At 43.5% G+C, this 21602-nt stretch overlaps 1 protein-coding gene across 10 annotated transcripts in view; it reads left to right on the top strand.

Annotated features, from left to right (window-relative positions):
- The window catches only part of TBXAS1 (thromboxane A synthase 1), a 254516-nt gene that overhangs the window by 119819 nt on the left and 113095 nt on the right, over window positions 1-21602 (top strand). For all 10 annotated transcript variants that reach the window (XM_088652216.1, XM_035128282.3, XM_088652215.1 and 7 more), the window contains one exon: window positions 20119-20235. In XM_088652216.1, coding sequence (XP_088508342.1) covers window positions 20119-20235 — 117 coding nt within the window. The remainder of the gene's footprint in view (window positions 1-20118; window positions 20236-21602) is intronic.

Here is a 21602-nt window from a genome sequence, read left to right as displayed (position 1 = left end):
ATAACAGATTTCAGCATTGCACAAATTCTAAGGGTCTTAGGAGCCCCATGTTGGGTAAAAGATTCTTGTGCTGCAGGGGGTTGGACTAGATGGTCCTCAGGGTCCCTTACGACTCTACAATTCTGTGATTTTGAGTGGGCGTTACAGAGGCACAACCAGAGATGAGTCCCTGAACCAAGATACCAGTACAGGCTGCTATGAGTGCAGGTGTTCCATCAGGAAACCTGTTGGGTTTTAAATAGTTACAAAAGTAATACTTCTTTTTTTTAAAAAAAAATACAATCCATTAAAATAATTCTGCATTTCCTGGAATTTGAGCATACAGAACTGGGTATGAATTAAAGGATATACATTAAGTTGGCAGGGGGGAAATGGAACCATAGTGACCATAGTGGAGAAATGTAGGATGGAAGAACCTATTATTAGCCAATGCAGAGGAATGTTGATGGGAACTAACAGAGGTAAAGCTAATTATTAATAATAACAACAATTTGGGATTCCCCCTTGGACTTCTCATGGGAAGAAGAAATGAATGACACAGTGACACTTTGACTAAAAAGAAATATGGTTTAACAGAAAGTAGAGAACATGGATTGAATGACTTAAATAATCATTGTTAATGTAATTGGCAGATGGAAAATCAGAACCCCCCCATTTATCTTTAATGTTTCTTATCACACTCCTTTCCTTTCCTTTCCTTCTTTCTTTTCTTGTTCCCTTTCTCTCCCTCCTCTATTTCTTGTCTTTTTTGATTCTATCTGTTCTAGATATTATTTTACTATATTATGAAAATCACTAAAATAAAAATTAAATACGCTTTCCCCTGTTTCCTGTGGCATTAGAAATCCACCCCCACCTCATTTGAGGGATCATATTTTTCCTGCCCTGTGCAGGGTTGTGTCAGGGAAATGGATCCAGCAGATCCAAAATCTTCCTGGATCCACACAGAATCTGCCGCTTTTACCCTCCTACCACCATAGGACCACAAATGTCAGAAGTGAGACAGCTACTGAGCTTTCTGCAGCTGCAACCATGGACAGACTCCATGGACAGACCTCCCTTCTTGTCCACGGATTGCTGTCTGTCTGCAAAGGGGGGAATTTCAAAATCCTATCACCCCTGGGACGCCCTCCCAGAGACTATAGGATTGTGCTGATACTGATTTATTGTGACAGCTACTTTTGTGTACCGGGAGCTCACCTCTTCAGGTACATCTGGTCCACAAAAGCACTTAGCACAATAAATCTGTGGGGTATTCTAAGTGCCACAAGACTTTTGTTTAAAGAATCTGTCTGTCTATATTGAGCATAAATTTAAATGTATTGAGAATAGGCAAAATATCTTATCTGGTGGTTAGGTAGAATGCAATTCAAATTGTAAACTGAGCCCAGTGTTCTGCCATCTAAACTAATCAGAAGGAACACAGATCCGTGAGTTGATGCCCTCGGGCAAGGGTAAATACTATTTAATCTATGTTAATCTGACCACTGGAATGAAGTTTCAGAAAGGATTACTTGTGTAAGCAAATAGCCAAACCGTAGACAGAGCTCCATCCAGAACCTCAGATTGGAATCTGTCCAAAAGTGGAGAAGAAGAATTAAATTCATGAACTCAAGAGATACATTCACAAATGCGGTAGTCCTGGGTTACAGCTATAAAGCTTTGTTAATAACTTGAGAAACAGCTTGAAAAACAAAAATAACTATTTGTCTACTCATTTTCAGCCCAGAGTTTGCTTGCTTGAACAGTGATTCAGCCAACCTGTACGTGGTTGTGTTCAGAAGTTCATATGAACTAGCAGGTGATCCCAACCACAGTTTGTTTGTTTGTTTATTTATTTAAATAATCTACAAATTGTCCACTGTTAAAAATACCTTATATCCAGGTGTGTACAAAGCGGAAATGAAAACAAAAGAACAAGGGTAAAACAACAAAATAACATTAAATTCATCTGAAAAACCAACAGGAACAACATCCAACAACGCTATCCTGAAATGACCTGATTGAATGAAAATGTAGTACCTAAAAAACTGTGTTCCAAAAATGCAGGCTTAGATTCTTCCTTACCGTTTTTTATATATTATTTGGGGTTGTGACTACAGAGATATTTGGGGTCCTACCATCTAAATAAAAAACAGTAACAATAAATTGAAAGCAAACTAAGCTATTAACTAACAATGGTACAGTATATAAAACAGCAACATCAAGCAACAGCAAGATCTAAAATTACACATTGAAACCCCGTAAACATAAAAATATTTTGAGTTGCTAATGCAAAAGAGAGGGCCTGATGAATCTTGATCGAGAAATATTCCAGAGTCATGGCACCACCACAGGAAAGGCCCCGTTTCTATAGAATCATAGAATTGTAGAGTTGGAAGGGACCCTGAGTATCATCTAGCACAACCCCCTGCTACCTTGGCATCATCAGCACCATTCCCTAACCAAAAGAGCAATAGGATATGCCTCTGCTGCTTCTTTGCTTGCACTTTTTCTTTTCTTGAGCTTGACCATGGTCACTGTGCTGAGAGTGGGGGCCAGCTGCCCCTGTGAGTCATCGGCATTCAGATCTAGCTCTTACAGCCAGACTCATACATTCCCAGGGAGCTGCTGTATCCCTTCCTTGAACAACCAGTGACTTGGAGCTGTATGTGAGAAAACTGACACACACCAGATGGCAGGGTTTTTGAAACAGTAGTCAAAAGCAGGTAATTTATATTGAAAAGCAGGGTAATATAATATTTGAAATATGATTCAGAGGAGTAAACCTCTGCAGTTAAGAGCGAAACAAAATTGTTGCCCAGGTTGCTTTTGCACAAACCCTCTTACAGGTGAGGTGCTTGGGTGAAGCCATGTAACAATAGCATTACCTAAGCTGTTTTGCTGGAAACACTCTTAACATTTCACTGTCTTTAAGGGGGAGCCAAGGAGATGTCAATGACATTCGTAAATGGTTTGTAGCAGGGCCGGATTTAGGTTTGATGAGGCCCTAAACTACTGAAGGTATTGGGGCCCTTTATAGGTCCAGCTGTCCTTTGTCAACAAATTGTCGCTTTTTTGTGTTGAATATATGCTATATGGTAATTGATGGACCTAATAGGTATCTAAAACCATTTGCACGTGTTGCCATGCAACTAGTCCATGCAGAATGTAGGCACCCTATATATAGAAATGAGCAAACCTGTGATATTTTAGGGAGCAGGCTAGCAGGCGGGGTCCATTACTTACATCATAGGAGCCTACACAACACAAAACACTGTTGCTGTGTGTAGGTTTTATTTTATTTGTTTTTTATCTTATATTTTGGAAATGTACATCCAGGTTTTTTCCTTTACATTTTTTGGGGGCCCCAAGAGAGTGGGGCCCTAAGCTATAGCTTATTTAGCTTATACATAAATCCGGCACTGGTTTGTAGTAACCTTGTGGTGCTTGAGGAGACAACGCACAAGTGAAAAGCGTAGCTCCCCATTGGCTATAGGGGCTTCTTTTGTTCCTCGGGCACATCGTTTCCTCGAGCAAGCTGGAAAGCTCTTAGATCTCAGATTCAGGCAGCAGTACAATGTTGATTAGCCTGGAATTTTTGCAGTTTGCAAACACTTGCAAACATGGCTACTAGCCATTGTAGCTGTGGTCTGCCTCACGGCTGGAGGCGGTAATGTTTCTGAACACCAGTTGCTGGAAACTACAGGAGGGGAGAGTGCTCTTGCGTGGTGTAGTGGTTAAGAGCGCTGGACTCGTAATCTGGTGAACCTGCTTTGCATCTCCGCTCCTCCACATGCAGCTGCTGGGTGACCTTGGGCTAGTCACACTTCTTTGAAGTCTCTCAGCTCCACTCACCTCACAGAGTGTTTGTTGTGGGGGAGGAAGGGAAAGGAGATCGTTAGCCGCTTTGAGACTCCTTAAGGGGAGTGAAAGGCGGGATATCAAGTCCAAACTCCTTCTCCTCTTCCTCCTCCTATTCTTCTTCTGCTTGGGTCCTGCTTACGGGTTTCCACAAGGCATCCTAGGAACAGGATGTTGTTCTAGATGGGCCATTGGCCTAGTCCAGCAGCCTCTTCTTAGGCGCTTTACTGTTGCAGATGTTAGGAAGGGGTGCTGCTCCATGGCAGAGCACCTATCTTGCATGTGGAAGGTCCTAGGTTCAAACCTTGGTAGGTAGGACTGGGAACATTCCCTGTCTGAAACTCTGGAGACCTGCTGCCAATCAGATGATACTCATCTGGAGAGACCAATGGCCTGATTCAATCTAAGGCAGCTTCCTGTGTCCACTTAAGCATGTACTGAAAGGGTGGGTAGGAATCCAGCCCTTGAACCGTTCTTTAACCACTTAGATTGTGAGTACCACCGGGTATACAAAAAGGGCTTAATAACTCCACAGAGGCCACACTGCTGATGCAACTCATGTGCATATTGCAAACAAATATGACCTCTCTTGCAGCAAAATCCTCCTTGACTCCCATTTTTGAATGCAGTGGGACTGAGTTCTGAGTAAGCATACATAGGAGTGCAGCCAATGCAATTGTAACAGAAAGCCCTGTGCTCAGTGGGATTCACTCCTAAGTAAGTAGACATAGGATTCCAGCCTTAACTTACCCTGCCCCACTGTAATTGAGCCTAAACAAGCGTGGCTGAAATCAAGGCATATTCTTCCATTGTTTCCATTTCCTTCCCCTTCCTCTCTTGTCTTCCCCATGTCAAATTCCACAGATGCAAAGTTAGAAATAATTACTTTAATAATATGCATCTCTCCTTAATGGGGAAGACTGTAAGCAGGTGACCTGTGTGCCTACTCCATCCATCTACCATTCAGGTGCTCCCTGAATTGTTGGGCAACTTCAGAGCCCTCATCTGATTTCCCCTTTAATAATAATAATAATAATAATAATAATAAATTATTTATACCCCACCCATCTGGCCGGGTCTCCCCCGCCTCTCTGGGCGGCTTCCAACACACATCAAAATACATTAAAATATCACAGACTAAAAACTTCCCTAAACAGGGATGCCTTTAGGTATTTTCTAAATGTCAGGTAGTTGTTTATCTCTCTGACCTCTGATGGGAGGGCGTTCCACAGGGCGGGTGCCACTACCAAGAAGGCCCTCTGCCTGGTTCCCTGTAGCTTTGCTTCTCGCAGTGAGGGAACCGCCAGCGCTGGATCTCAGTGTCCGGGCTGAACGATGGGGGTGGAGACGCTCCTTCAGGTATACAGAATTCTAGAGTTCTTTGAATTGGACTTGGACCAGTCAAGCCTTCAAATAGAGGACTGTCCTCTGCAAAGCAGGACACAGGGCCACCCTAAGCAATGCACAATACAAGCAATAATCAAAACAGTGCATCTGTTAAAACAAGAACGTTTACACTCAGTAATAAAATGCCTGTTTAAGATAGAGCTCGACTCAGATACCCATCTGCACTATTTTTAACATGGATCAGAGTGGTCTGTGTGTCCTTCACAGGTTAGTGGGCTCCAGCGGGGGGGGGGGGGGCACAATCCAGCAAGTCCTACCACTTGCCCTCAAAGTCCTAATTTCAGTAAACATGCTACTGATCTGAAGGCATAACTAGGGATGGCAGGCTATTTCTGTCAACTTCCCTAACCTGTCATGTGTTCACAATAACACCCGGTATATTTCCTGTACAATGCTGAATGTTATTTTTTGAGTGATTTAAAATGCTTGGCTATAATACTTGGCTGTAGTTTGGGATTGCTTTATATGAAGGTTGTGGCAGAAGAAGCAGTATCATCACAGAGCAGGCATATCCTGGGAGCCAGCTGGCCTTCCCGCTCTCAAGAAGAGAAAGAAATGCCTTGATGTTAGATTTTTTTGGCTGCACCACACTCTTTACTATGAGAATGTCAGCAAGTTATTCAAACAAAGGCTTATAAGCAGACTTCTGAGGGGAAACCCTCGTTAGAAAAGCACTTTAATTATGTGCTTAAGTTCCATTAGTTTCAGCAGGGCATGGAGATTTGTTTAAAGCGAACCATGTACAGTTCAACTTCATTTGCCTGAATGGCCTGGAGGACACCCAAAACATCTGGGTAATCAGAGGTATGGGAGTGATGTTTACATTGCCTTATGGTCTCAAGAGAGACATCTAGTGAACTTGAACAAGAACTTTCCGGTTTGGATTTTGGAGTTTCAACGCATTGCTTATATGGTTGTTATTTACTTCTGTTAGTAAATTAGGATTTCTTATTTATCTAGTGCCGTCAGTGTTCTAGGTACTGTCCAGGCGTTGGGACATGGTCTATACCCAGAGAACCTACTATTATTAGGTGGACAAAGCAAGGATTCATGCTGAAAAAGTCATACATGTCCAATTTCAAATTAGAACTAAAAGTGTTTTCCTAGCCTTGGAAGGTACAGCAATAATTTGTCTCCCTTAGACTGTGGTTAATGGAAATATGATAAGTCAAGGGAACATACAGCTAGTCTGTTCAATGTATATCATGGGAAACGATAAACGATACTAATTTAAAAGTACATTCATCCATTTATTTTACTGCATTTTCCTCTCATCCAAGGCGTTTAGGGCTGCATGCCTGGATATCCTGCCCAACCCCATTTTATCCTTTCAACCAGCCTGGGTGCAGATAGTGAGTGACCCAGTGTCTACATGCCTAAGTGAAGTTCTCAGCTTGGACCTCTGTTTTCCTAGTCTGACAAATTCAGCCACTCTACCACTCTGGTATATATGAATCCACTAACATCCGCCCCTTTCAAAAAATAAGGTTTGTTTTAGAATCAATAATATCATTGTATTCTTTTACAATATATGCTACTGGTGCCATTTAAAATCAATGCTACTGATTTCACTTTCTAGCTTTACTTGGCTGTTTGCAGTTGATAGACTCATTAATCCTTCCCTTTCAAGGCAAATAGAGATTGGCCAAATACAAAAAGTTGGCTGGATGCGGTTAGAAATCTGTTGGTATTTTTCTGCATGAGAAAATAGCCTAGTCAGTGGGGGAGCGTTGGAAGGGTTCCCCGATTCAAAGCGGAAACCTTTATCTGACATTTAGCTTCTATTGTGTGTTGGCTGTTTGCCTCGCTTTCTCAAAAGTGTTTGCTCTGTAGGTGGGTTGAGATCTTTAAAGTCTCATCTGGGGTGCATTAACTGAAGAGGCCACCCGATAAGTTTATTGATTGTTATGGCAGCTAAGAGCTATGGAGCAGGCTGTTTGAGAACAACATCAGGATAGCCTCTGCAAAGGTCCACAACTTACAAAACCTACTCTGTTGCAAACAGTTTACCTATTGAGCTGGCGGGTTGGGGCGGGGGGGGGGGGGGTTGCAGGAATGCGAAGGATTCTCAGAGCTTAAGTCTATGGGTGCCTGGTTTGTTTGTTTGTTTGTTTGTTTGTTTGTTTTTTTACAAAACACTTATATACCACAGTTTTGTTAAAAAACAACAACAATCAAACCAGTGTACAACATATAATATATAAAACAAAAAACACATAAAATGGGAAATCACAGATCACAGATTACTGTAACAGGGTCCCCCCCCCGAATTGTCTCTGTAAGCCTGGCAACATAGAAAAGTTTAAAAATTAATACTGAAGATGCCTACTGAATCTCTGTTGGAGAAGCATTCCACAAAACTGGGCTGGTAACTACTGAAGGTTTGGTTTTGTGTCAATGTCATGTGAGCCAATGTGTTTTACCTGCCTTTCACCCCAAGGTCCCAGGGCGGGTTACAAAAATTAAAACACAACGTTAAGAATAGTTTAAAGCAACTTAACAATCACAGAAATAAGATGGGTCCCAGAAATATAATAATAATTTATAATAGTAATTTATTATTTGTACCCGCCCATCTGGCTGAGTCTCCCCAGCCACTCTGGGCGGCTGCCAATTGAGTGTTAAAACAATACAGCATTAAATATTAAAAACTTCCCTAAACAGGGCTGCCTTCATATGTATTTTTAAAAAAGGATAGCTGCTTATTTCCTTGACATCTGATGGAAGGGCGTTCCACAGGATGGGTGCCACTATCGAGAAGGCCCTATGTCTGGTTCCCAGTAACCTCACTTCTTGCAATGAGGGAACCGCCAGAAGGCCCTCGGCGCTGGATCTCAAAGGTAGCCCCTTCAAAGGTAGCCCCACGTAGAGCGCATTGCAGTAGTCCAAGCGGGAGATAGCGGAAAGATATATATTTCAAGTGCCACAAGCCAGGGTACAGAGGTGTGTCTTCAGCATTTGCTGAAAGCTATACAATAAAGATGGCAGATACAGCTCTGTGAGGAGGGAGTACCACAACCTTCAGGGACGCGGGTGGCGCTGTGGTCTAAACCACTGAGCCTCTTGGGCTTGCCGAACGGAAGGTTGGCGGTTCGAATCCCCACGACGGGGTGAGCTCCCGTTGCTCTGTCCCAGCTCCTGCCAACCTAGCAGTTTGAAAGCACGCCAGTGCAAGTAGATGTGGAGGGAAGGTAAACAGCGTTTCCGTGTGCTCTGGCTTCCATCATAGTGTCCCATTGCACCAGAAGTGGTTTAGTCATGCTAGCTGCATGACCTGGAAAAATGTCTGTGGACAAACCTCAGCATGAAGTGGAGATGAGCACTGCACCCCATAGTCACCGTCCAGGGGTCCTTTACCTTTACCTTTTTTTACCACAACGTGGAGCCTGCTGCAAAGAAAGCAACCTTGTGGGCCACTACCCAAGAAGGAAATGAGGAGCTAATTCAGGTATTTGGGGCATGAGTTGTTTAAAACCCTAAACAACACTAACATGAGCACCTTAAATTGGCCCTGGAAGCGAACTGCGGAGTAGTGCAGCTGTTTTAAAACAGTGATTATGTGAGATACAAATGAAACCCCAGCCAATGTTGGATAAGTAAGTAAAGCAAAACTGAGAACTCAATGAAGAATGTAAAGAATAGCATCAATATTTTTCCTCACTGAGGTAAATCACCTTTTCTGTCCTATCCACAAGCAGTGTGAAGTTGATGCCTGCTAATAACTGGACCTAAGAACATCAGAAGGATTAGATACTGAATGGTGCTAATAATAGTGGCTGGCAGTGTGTGCAAAGCTCCCTTTCAATGGCAAGTCAGATCAAGTACAAGTTAGATCAGAAATACTTGGGATGCAGCTGCACAAAATTATACTGCCTTTTGAAACCGAGCAAGCCTGTGAAACATCAGCTCCTAGGAAGTGATCAAAATTAGTCAGTGACAAAACAAAGCAAAGCAGATTTGTTTGGAGAGGAGGGTTGAATTGCACATAAGACACTGGCTGGCATAGTCCCGCCTCAAGGCCGTCAGACAAAACATACCCCAGAAACAAGAACAGTCTGAATATAGAGTGCACAATCAATGTTCAAAGTCTTTTCGCCACTGGACCCACAACATCCTTTTAGGGTGGGCGGGAAAGAGTTTGGTTAGGAGCAGGAATTCAGAACAGACAGTACTGAAGTCTAGGAACCCAGAACAAGTTGATGGCACACCCGCAGCTGGGGCGTTCCACAAAGTGTTGTCGTCCGGCTTCTCCTCCTAGGAGCAGGGAAGACGCCTCCTTCTTACCTGCATCAGTGGAAACAGTGGGATGGGCAGAGCACCACCTCATGCACTTCTACTGCCTGAGGTGGGCTCTTCATCACATAAGTGAGCCACCTCTGATTCAAACACATTCTGCTGAGCACATGAGGACCTTTCTCTCATCACGTATAAGACTAGATTAAGGTCATATCCAAACCATATTTTTAAAGCACATTTAATGTGCATGGCTTCCTTCAAAGAATCCTAGGAACTGTAGTTCATCCTCACAGAGCTACAATGCCCGGCACCCTTTACAAACTACAGTTCCCAGGATTCTTTGGGGAAAGTCATGTGCTTTAGATGTGCATTGAATTTACTCTAATGGTATGGTGTGGATGTGAGTTAAGCTGCTGCATAAAAGCTCTGGAACAGCCTGCTATCCTCATATGATCACCACTGTTTTATGGGAGAGAGGAATCTGTAAGGAAAAGGTGGAGAGACGTGCTTATGATAGGATTCTTTTTTGTGCTCCTTCAGGGGAAGTGGATGGCATATATTTTTGAGAAAGACACTGAGCAACTGCCTAGTCAATAAATCACTCTGACACACTAAGCCATTACTCTTTGAACCAGGATTGTTACTTGCCTTCTGTGGTAGCTCATACAGTTTCCTCTTCAGTGTGACGTTTCTACAGTACATATCCCCCTCCCCACCCTCGTAAATATTGTACAAAAGTGCGCGCTGTTATTATTGGCTAGCATCAGGTGGTGTTGACCATTAGAAAGGATGGGGAGACTGCTTGGTGAACTGGCGCAAGGCTTGGCAATGTGTTTTGGGCCTGCAGGGATATTTGCAAATGAGAGAAACAGTTGTGGACACCATGCATGGACTAAACACAAACACACACACACACACACACACACACACAGAGAGAGAGAGACAGACAGACAGACAGACAGACAGACAGACAGACAGACAGACAGACAGACAGACACCCTTAGGTTTGGGTGAACTTTCTGGAGAATACAGCTAGGAAGACCAATAGAAGGCTTTTTTCAAGCCTAATTGCAGCAGAAGTGGGACAATTTTGGAGGGGCTGCACCTTGGCAGGGGAAGCCTAGAACAGTAGGAGGCTTCTTTCAAACCTCATTTCAGCAGCAGAATGGGCAGGAAGATGGGGCCTTGCAGGCGCCAGGCAGCATCTCTGCTGGTGTGCCCGAGGGCACCATACTGGCACCCCATGCCACCACTACAAACATCTTTTGACAAGGAAACTGGGCATAAATCTTTCCAGCATTTGCAGCCTGGATTATAATGATGAGAAACAATGCATTTCACCGAAGCACTGTGAATTACTTCTTCCTATTGGGGAAGGAACATGGAAGAAGGAACACTGTGTCTATTTATAAAACTTCCAAGCTTGGGAGCTGGAGTGTCAGGTTGATGTATTTCAGAATAGATGAAGACCTGTGAGTTGAGTGACTGAGAATATTTGCAAGACAAGCTGCTGATCATGAGCTGCACAAAGTTAACATCATTGCTGCAGCATTACAGGGGAACGTGCTGGCTGACAAACTAGGCTGCCTGAATGAGGCCAAGTGTACTTTTTATAGGCACAGGAACAGTGCCGATGAGCATTGCGAATGCGGTGTGTAGGCCTTCTGGGCAGCAACATATACTTATGAAACATTGAAACTCCAGTGGAATTACTTGGGGAGATTACCTCACTCCATTTATCAGCTGTTGGAGGCCCTGTTGTAACTCTTGTCTCTTAACGGCCGAGACCAGGTTTTCGGTGCCCTGCCTAGCATATTTAAGTATATGCCATCAAATGAAAATGAGTTTATTTTTGATTATTTAAATACATGAGGAGGACTAGACCACAAGTAATAGGTTGCCATGTTTGTTAGCTATCATGGCATGGGCCTAGTCATCAAGAATGACCAGACCTCTAGGCATGTTCCATGGTGACACCAACACAATGGAATATATTGCAATCAGAAGTTTGCCTGGCCATTTTGGTGCTTTACTTTAACCTTTTCCTTAAAAGCCATATCATGTGTCATGGTGTGCTTACCCTAACTCCAGACAAACTCAATAATAATAATAATAATAATAATTTATTTATACCCCGCCCATCTGGCTGAGTCTCCCCAGCCACTCTGGGCGGCTCCCAATCAAATATTAAAACAATACAGCTTTAAATATTAAAAGCTTCCCTAAACAGGGCTGCCTTCAGATGTCTTTTAAAATTAAGATAGCTGTTTATTTCTTTGGCATCTGATGGAAGGGCGTTCCACAGGCCAGGTGCCGCTACCGAGAAGGCCCTCTGTCTGGTTCCCTGTAACCTCACTTCTTACAATGAGGGAACCACCAGAAGCCCATTGGCACTGGATCTCAGTGTCCGGGCTGAACGGTGGGGGTGGAGACGCTCCTTCAGGTATACAGGACCGAGGCCATTTAGGGCTTTAAAGGTCAACACCAACACCTTGAATTGTCTCAGCTCTAAGCTGAGGCAGTGAACATTTAGATTTTGTCTGATCTGTAATGACTGTTGACTTGTACCATACAGAAGATTACAACAGGCCTTATTGACTTGGCTTAGATGTTTATATCCTTTTCACACCTGTTGAGGCCAAGGGAGCTGAAAGGTCTTCATTGAACTTGATTTTAAACCAAAACTTTTTTGAATCATTAGACTTTGCTAATTAAGTACTGCGACTCCCATTAAATTTAATTCATCTGAAACATGGACACCTTTTGTGAATTCCTAAGTGTGAATTAAAAAGGTTAGGCGCTCTTCTTTGAAAATCTTGACATTAATGTATAATTCTCTACTCAACTTCTCTACTCTATTAGTGTCCGTATTTTACACAGCCTGGCATAGCTCATTTAATTTTTCAGTTATTTTTTAGAATTACTTCATATATTTTATGAAACTTGCTACCGTTATTAGCAACCTGCAAGTTCAATGAAACAAGTTTTACAGTCCTCTGAAAAAATGATTTGTGTCAAAACTTAGTCTTCCATCGTTAGCAGGAAAATGTGATAATCTTTTGACCTGGTTAAATCTACCCATTACAATAATATCAGTTAATTTTAAGCTTTGTTTGATGATTTGCTTTCATGGGGATTATCACATTATTTTTGATTTGGGCTTGACCATTTAATTATTCTATTTTTGTAGTTCTGTAGCCATAGGTCTTCACATACTGTGGGACTTCAAGAAAGGTTTTGTTGTGAAATACCTAATGCACTGCACTGCATATAAATAATGTTAATATAAATATTAATTATAATGCACTGCTTTTAATTCTGCTAGCTAAAGGGCAGTAATGGATGCCAATTCTCACACCCCAAAATGATGTGCTCTGTGGAAAATAAAATAGAAAACCCCAAAGCCTATAGAAGAAGAAAAACAACAACAGATTAACTAAAAACATTTCTTTCTGTATTTTGCTCTTCCATCTAGATCAGGCATCCCCAAACTTCGGCCCTCCAGATGTTTTGGACTACAATTCCCATCATCCCTGACCACTGGTCCTGTTAGCTAGGGATCATGGGAGTTGTAGGCCAAAACATCTGGAGGGCCGCAGTTTGGGGAATGCCTGATCTAGATGTACCATATTTGCTTCTTTGTTACCAAGTTACACTTAATGGAGTAAGGCTGCAAAACATTTTCCTGGGAGTAAGTCCCACTGAGCTCAATGGGGCTTACCTCTGAGTAGATGGGATTGTACTGACAAGCCTGAATCCAGAGTTACTTATAACACTCTAAGGCAGCACCCTCCAACTTTGATGCCCTCCAGATGTTTTATACTGCAGTGCCAATCACCCTGGCCCTGACCATTCACCTTGCTGGCTGGGACTGGTGGATGTTGTAGTTCAAAACATCTGGAAGACACTCGGTTAGGAAAGGCTTCAGGGATGCTTCCACCAAATTATACTGCAGTTACTCCAGAGTAACTCCAGGACTGTGTTCTTGGCCCAACTCTTTGGCATATTCTTCTCTCTGTTGCTATCATATGCCTTCAGCGCGATTGAATATGGTGTGTACATTCATTCAAGGGGTGACGGGGGTCTGTTCAACCTAGCACATTTCCACACCAAGACAAAAGTGTGGTGGGTTCTTATCTAAAAGACATTGTTTGCAGATGATACAGCCTTGACAGCACACTCCAAGGAAGCTCTACAGAGACTCATCAGCCGTACTGCCCAAGCCTGCAGGAAGTTCAGCCTTACCACCAGCCTGATAAAGACCAACATCTTGGGTCAGGACATTGGCAGCACTCCACAATATGTCTCCCTGGGCTCCACCATAACCAACAACCTCTCCATAGATGCTGAGCTGGACAAGCAGATTGGTAAGGCAGCTATGACAATGGCTCATCTCTCCAAAACGGTATAGGAGAATGTGATGCTAATGACCAATACCAAGATGAAGGTCTACCAGGCTCGCGTGTTGAGCATGCTGCTTACACCCACCAAGAGTAACACCTCAATGGGCATCACAGGAAAGGACAGAGTCTCAAACAAAGATGTGCTCTCCCAAGCCCACATTCCAAGCATGTTTGCACTCCTGTCTCAGTGTGCACGCCCTGTCTCAGTGACGTCTATGCTGGCTTAGTCATGTCCACAGAATGAAAGATGGCAGGATCCCCAAGGACGTACTCAACGGGGAGCTGGCTTCATGCACCCGGCCCATTGGCAGGCCAACTCTACATTACAAATATGTCTGCCAACATGACATGAAGGCTGGCAACATTAACCCTGCCATGTGGAAATCCCTTGCAGATGACCACAGCACCTAGAGAAAATCAGTCAAGTTGTGTGTCCATAGCAATGACCAGAGGAGGAATGACTGCTGGAAGGAGCATAGAAAGAAGAAACACCATGGTACATCCAGACACCTTCATCTACCCCAGCTGCAACAAAGCATGTCTCTCCAGTATTGGTTTCTACAGCCACATCAGGCGCTGTAATTCTCCAATGGTTTGACTTCACCCCAAAGGTGCGCTCTTCCAGTGTTTCCCAAGACAGATGGATGGCAACCAACCAACCAGTACTCCAGTGTCATTTCCTACTTTTCAGTTTATGTCTGCTAACTGTAGGGGATGGGTTGATAGTTATGTGTTTGGTGTACTACTTATAGCTATATCATCTCTATAATTTAATATTCAAAGTCTTAAGCAACACACCCTTCTCCTCTTTTAATTCCCCTCCAAGAAACTTTGATAGGGTGTGTTTGTGAAGATTTAGCTGCTGATGGAATTCAGCGGAAATTAGTGGTGCAGGGGGTAGTATTACCTTTTTTTGGCCTCAGCTAATTCAAAGTTCTATCTTTGTTGGAATTGAGTAAACTTTTTTTTAAAAAATCAGGTATCTTTATTAATGGGCTAGTGAACAATACACTGTATAAATTATGTTGGTTGGGTATTACTTTGGGAAGGGAAGAGGAAAGAACTTCAGCTGCTTGAAGAAAGATTTATTTCAGGCCTGATGTGTTTTGAAATAATTCTTCTTTGGGGGCACATTTTGTGTAGCAATTTCTATCAAGTAAATAAACCACGATAGCAACTCCAATTGATTATTCCAAATTGCCTAGGGCCTGGTATAAATCTTTGTTCAAGCACCTAAAGTCCCCCCCCATCTGCTTCCCCTGTGTTTCCACAGTTTTGTGATGATTCTTTGTGTGTATGTGTATTAGGACATCTGACCTAAATGTATATGTAAACTATTTCAGCTAAAACATTAACTGAACCAAGCACACGTCCATTCCATCTCCTTATCACAAACACCATTGTCTCCAAGCTGTTGAGCTCCAGCCCCACTTTGCTTCAGTGACAGTACAGTGGTCCCTCGACTTACGAATTTAATCCGTTCCGAACGGACCTTTGTAGGTTGAAAAAATCATAAGTAGAAGCCTAGGGGGGGGGAAATATTCGCAAGTCGAAAAAAATCCTATCTAAACCGCATCCAAAATGGCGGACGGAGCTCCGTTCGTAACTCGAAACCTTCGTTAGTTGAGTTATTCGTAAGTTGAGGTACTACTGTATATACATATCTTCCAATGTTTTCAGACCCCAAACCAAAGATCATGGCCCTGGAAGGAGGAGTTTGGATTTGATATCCCGCTTTATCACTACCCAAAGGAGTCTCAAAGCGGCTAACATTCTCCTTTCCCTTCCTCCCCCACAACAAACACTCTGAGAGGTGAGTGGGGCTGAGAGACTTCAAAGAAATATGACTAGCCCAAGGTCACCCAGCAGCTGCATGTGGAGGAGCAGAGACACGAACCCGGTTCCCCAGATTACGAGTCTACCGCTCTTAACCACTACACGCATAGCGTGAGAGCACATCAGCCAAAATGGCCGGCCTGATTTTGTGCAAAGAAAGGTATGTCACATTTTCCCCAGGGCACTTGGCAGGCACATGTATAGGGTGGGAGGACTACGCTCTTCACCCACAATCAATGAGTGGCAGCTGAAGAGGATGGGATGGTATTGATTGCATATCAAGGTTTGCTGTTTGATGGCAGGTGTGGATGCAGGTTGAACTGGGCTGTCTAATGCAGCTACCCTCATGGTGCACCTGCAGTGTGTTCATTGGTAACTAAGGCTGGCACAAACCGATGACATAATGGGGTTATGTGAGCTTCAGATATCACTGAGCAGGCAGACCATGATGTCTGCCCTTTGGTTCTGGCCTTTACCCTGCCTTACAGTTGCTAAGTAGTGGTGTCAGCCTCCAGGGATGGTGGAGAAATCTGATTCAGATCACAAATCGTATCTATCAAATTAGCAGTTTTCGAAACAACGACAGCCATCCTTTGAAACTAGCCAAATTTTGCAATGCGGTTCTCCTCCAACCAATGTTTACAAAAATATTATTATTATTATTAGGTTAAAATATGCATGAAAATAAGTACATTGTGGTGTAGATAGCATACAAAAGAATAAATTGCTTGCAGCAATAATAATACTAATAATACTACTACTACTACTAATAATAATAATATATTATTATTATTTATACCCTGCCCATCTGGCTGGGTTTCCCCAGCCACCCTGGGCAGCTTCCAGCCAAATATTAAAAACAATACAGCATGTATTAGTCAAAACTGCATACAAAACTGTGCTTATTAGGATAAATTCACACTGAAATGCTGAAGAGCTTTCATGAGGATTTAAAACAAGCCTCAAATTGCTTTAGAAATGTGGAAAACTGACCCGACCTGGTGGTCTCATGTGCCCTGAGATGACTTCCCCCCCCCCCCAGCAGTGGTTTTAGGTTTCTCTGGCTCATGTCCAACAATATGCACCGCTCTACACTAGTTATTAATTGATGAAGTATGCTATTGTATTTTGTAAAACGTGGTTTGCGTCTTTGGTTTTGCAAAACAAGTGTGGGGAACAAATACAGATAATGAACTTTTGCATTCTGTCCAGCCCTCTGGTTCATTGTAGTAGCAAATGCTCCTAATTCTTCTTTTCAACCATCTCTTATAAACCTTATGTATGCCATTTAATGCTGGAGTCTTGTCTCTTGTAGCATTACAGTCATACCTCGGTTTGCGAACAACTCGGGTTACGAACTGCGCAAACCCGGAAGTGTTTTCGCCGCGCGTGTGCGGAAGCGGCGTGCGCGCTTTGTGCATGCACAAAACGGCGGTTCAGGCCTTTTTCGGGTTACGAACTGCGACCCGGAACAGATCGCGTTCGTAACCCGAGGTACCACTGTATTATATTATATAGACATAAGGGTTCATCTCGTTAGGACATGAAAATAACTTAAGTATCATTCCCTTGGTAATGATGGGACATTGATTGCTGGTTGGAAAAGAAAAATGGAAAATTATGGGAATGCAATAGAGGGTACCCTAGAAAAGGTGTGGCTGGCTGGAACCCTGAACAGGATCGCTCCTGTTAGGAAGGAGCATTTTGTTACAAGTTTCACTTATTAATTTTTTGTTGTTACTGCTATAGCACCTTTAGTCTTTCTTTCAAGGAACTCGCAATCTAACATTTGACAGAGGGGAGGCAATAGTGGAAGAGGAAGAACGAGATGGAGACAGAGATAAACAGGAGAAAAATATGTGTTTATTTTCATTAAACATCCTTTGAGTTACTTTCAGTAGGATATGGAGACTTAGGACTTTTTCCTAAAGCCTTCACAGAAAAGATGGGCTTTGATGAGGGATTTAATGGGAATGAGCAGCTAAAGAATATTCAACGGATAAATCAGAATAATCACCTGACTGCAGGTGACTTGAAAGAAGTGGGGAGAGAAAGAAGTGGCAGAGCACCGACTCTGATAATTTGTAGTCGCTTTCATGTGTTCAGAAATGCTCACTTAAAGCATTTTATATTTCTCTCCTCTGTGGAAGAGAAGACACTTCAATTCATAGTGCACTGAGGCACTTATCCCTGCACTGAGCTCAGTTTTGTCCTGGCCTGTGTGAAGCAATAACACACATTATGCAATGAACACCCAAAGTGTTTGTGGTGGGATAAGGAGAGCTTGGGAAATGCAGAATTTAGCGTGGCATCAGGTCTATGGGCTCTGTCCTTCAAAGAAGCCTGGTTCAGGGCTAGCCTGGCTAAGGTGTCAAGTTATTTTAGGGGTGGCACTGAAACCACTGGGAAATTTATAAACAAATAGAATCATACCAGGAAATGGTGGGAGAGAGCTGGAGGGACCTTGTGGCTCACGAGGAGACCCTCCCCAGAGCCCGAAGACAACGTCAGTGAGGGCAGAGGAAACCCCTGAAGAGACCTGAGGCACAGTGAGGCTTTCTTTATGCTGCTCAATCTCCCCTATTAACAGCTGGTGCGCAGGGTAGAGCTGCTGCTGCCACTTTCTCACGCGTCCTCCAGCCTGCGGCCAGTTTTGGTTTGGATTGAAGGGAGAGCGGGAGAAAGATTGGGAGAGCAGGGGGGGGGGAATGGGCATTTAGATGCTTTTTAGAGGGTGCTCCCAACTTCACACAAGTTCACTTATGCACACAGGGGCCGGAATGTGCCTCCCATGTACGGTAAGTATGTCTATATTGCAAAGGATGCTCAGGTGCAGCTACTGGATCACATGTGGGCATGACTTGGGATCGGTACTCTAGCATTCTCTCTGTAGCATTGCAAAGGATTCTGGGTGGACCCCTTAGATCAGGGGTGGGGAATCTCGAGGCTGTGAGTCAGGTGTGGCCCTTCAGGCCCCTCTCTTACTGGGCCCTTCTCCAAGCTGTACCCTCTCTCCTAGCCGCCCCAGTTGTGCTGCCACACACTGTCCTTTCCCCTGGGCTGCTGCTCTGGCAGCGGGTGAGCAACAATGCAACTTTTGAATGGGAGAAGAAATATTGTGTGGCCCCATTAGGATTTGACGGGTGTGTGTTGAGGTGTGTATTTCGGAGGGCATCCGTGCCACTGTTCCAGGGGCTCCCTGAAGTCTTACACCAGCTGGTTGTAGAGCACACTTTTGTTCCACAGGCACTTGGAGCGTTCTTGGATGTCCACCCAATGTGCGCCAAGTCCCTGCAGATACAATGAGTCTAATCTGAGCGAATCTCTTGACAAGCTGCATGTAGCTCAGCTGGTAAAGCACGAGACTCTTAATTTCGGGGTCGTGGGTTCGAGCTCCACATTGGGCAAAAGATTCCTGCATTGCAGAGGGTTGGACCAGATGGCCCTCGTGGTCCCTTCCAACTCTATGGTGAGGGGTGGAAGCTTCTTGGCTGGCTTTCAGGTGTACTGGAGTGTCCCTGGGAAAGATACACCTGTCTTTCATAGAATCACAGAGTTGGAAGAGACCACAAGGGTCATCCAGTCCAACCCCCTGCCAAGCAGGAAACGCCATCAAAGCATTCCTGACAGATGGCTGTCAAGCCTCTGCTTAAAGACTTCCAAAGAAGGAGACTCCACCACACTCCTTGGCAGCAAATTCCACTGTCGAACAGCTCTTACTGTCAGGAAGTTCTTCCTAATGTTTAGGTGAAATCTTCTTTCTTGTGGTTTGAATCCATTGCTCTGTGTCCGCTTCTCTATATGACATCCTTTAATATATTTGAACATGGCTATCATATCACCCCTTAACCTCCTCGAAGTTTGGGGATGCCTGATCTAGATGCTATACTCCTATTGATGCAGCCCAGAATTGCATTGGCTTTTTAAGCTGCTGCATCACACTGTTGACTCATGTCAAGTTTGTGGTCTACCAAGACTCCTAGATCCTTTTCACATGTACTGCTCTCAAGCCAGGTGTCACCCATCCTGTATTTGTGCCTTTCATTTTTTTTTGCCCAAGTGTAGTACTTCACATTTCTCCCTGTTGAAATTCATCTTGTTTGCTTTGGCCCAGTTGTCTAATCTGTTCAGGTCATTTTGAAGTGTGATCCTGTCCTCTGGGGTATTAGCCTTTTCTGTGGTGCCTTTTCCAGCAACATGCAACATACTGAACCGAGAGTTTGGCAGAGAATGCCATGTAGACACTCTCTAAGAGTGCTGGAATCTGAGCGTTATCTTAGTTTTTCACTATTTAATTGCTTTTGTCTTTTCCAGTGATAATTAGTTCAATTTCTATTAAAAAGAAATGGAATTTTGTTTTTAAATGTATTTTTCTCTCTCTTCCTTCAATTAGACTCCAGCCTTGGCTTCTAAGCCTGTTGCAGACAGCCTTCTCATGCTGCGTGACAAGAGGTGGGAAGATGTCCGAAGCCTGTTGACCCCAGCCTTCGGTGCTGCAAAGACGAAAGAGGTAAGATGCAGGAAGCAGGTGCTGTGATTCCACGTACAAGAAGCTTTTCTTTTCCTTCTTGCTGGATGTTTCCCAAATGTGTGATGTTTAGATGACTGCATAATTAATGGCTGTCAGTCATCCACTGACAAACTCTTTAATGCCTCACTGCTTTGCCTATGTAAAGTCATTGCTCCTTTTGGACAGAAGGGTTTTTGTTTTGTTTTGTTTTGTTTTTTGTTTACCAGGCTGTTTATCAGAGAACCAAGTGTGAGTTTTCCTTTGTGAATTCTTTGCCCCATTTGTCTATGCTCTCCGAGGACCCAGCAAACTTTGGCTCCTGACATCTCTACAGATTGCAAAGGAGCAAATTTTGTGACACCGGAAACCTGGGAATCTCCTGAGGGTACAAGTGCTGGAAAGCTGCTAGGGCAGTTTGCAAACCAGACAGCAAGTTATGTAAAATAAAATTACCCTGCATGGTTGGGATAGCAATATTTGGTTAGCATTCCTGGATTGTTTTGGTTAGAACTTGATGGTGAGATTTCTCTCATTGCCTGCATTTTTGGGGGGGGGGGTTTGTCGTTTGTTTTTATATGACCGTTCAAGAATGCAATTGTGTTAGAGCAGGCAGCGGTGGCTAGTTTGGGAGGTACTTCATTTAATGTAGTTTAGCATACCACGTCAATAGCATGTGTGGGAGGTCAAGGAACAATTATTTGGCATTATGAATAAAAGTCCATCTCCTCCAGATTGGTCTACTCTGATTGACAGCTGCTTTAGGGCCTCAGGCAGAGGGGATTCTTTCCAGTAGTGGGTGGGGCAGCTTACCTGTTGTTGTACGCCATCCCAATCTCTGAAGGGTGCAAGATTCCAGGGGTTCCAGCTGTGTTTCCTTTTGGAAATGAGGCACAGCAGAGACAGTGGAGGAGGAGGGAGGGGTCCTATTGATTTGCTGTATCACACAGAGTTCCTTTGATCCATTGGCTTTCCTTATGGCTCATCACCCCAGGCTATATCCTGGACATGGGAAATTTTGCCTAGCTTGGTTAGCTCTTCACACATGTTGTTTCCAGAGGATTTAGAAGTGTCTAGTACACAGCCCAATGCACAGGGTCTGGCTTAATAACATATTTGTCAACCCAGTTTTCACACTCCAAGCATTGGTTAAATTCTAACACATGCCGAACCCAGAAATTTAGGGTGACTCGCACCACAAACTCATTACACTAATATTACTATTATAACACTAATATATGATATAAGTTGTTTATTTTAAAGTTACTGTGGTTTTAAAAATATTGGATCAGATTGTTACTATTAATGTTTGATGTTTCATTACCGGTATGTATTAGAAGCCGCCCAGAGTGGCTGGGGCAGGCACCCCC

The sequence above is a fragment of the Zootoca vivipara genome, chromosome 9, assembly GCF_965207765.1.
Source record: "Zootoca vivipara chromosome 9, rZooViv2.hap1.1, whole genome shotgun sequence".
NCBI lineage: Eukaryota > Metazoa > Chordata > Lepidosauria > Squamata > Lacertidae > Zootoca > Zootoca vivipara.
This window is presented reverse-complemented; position numbering and strand designations above follow the sequence as displayed.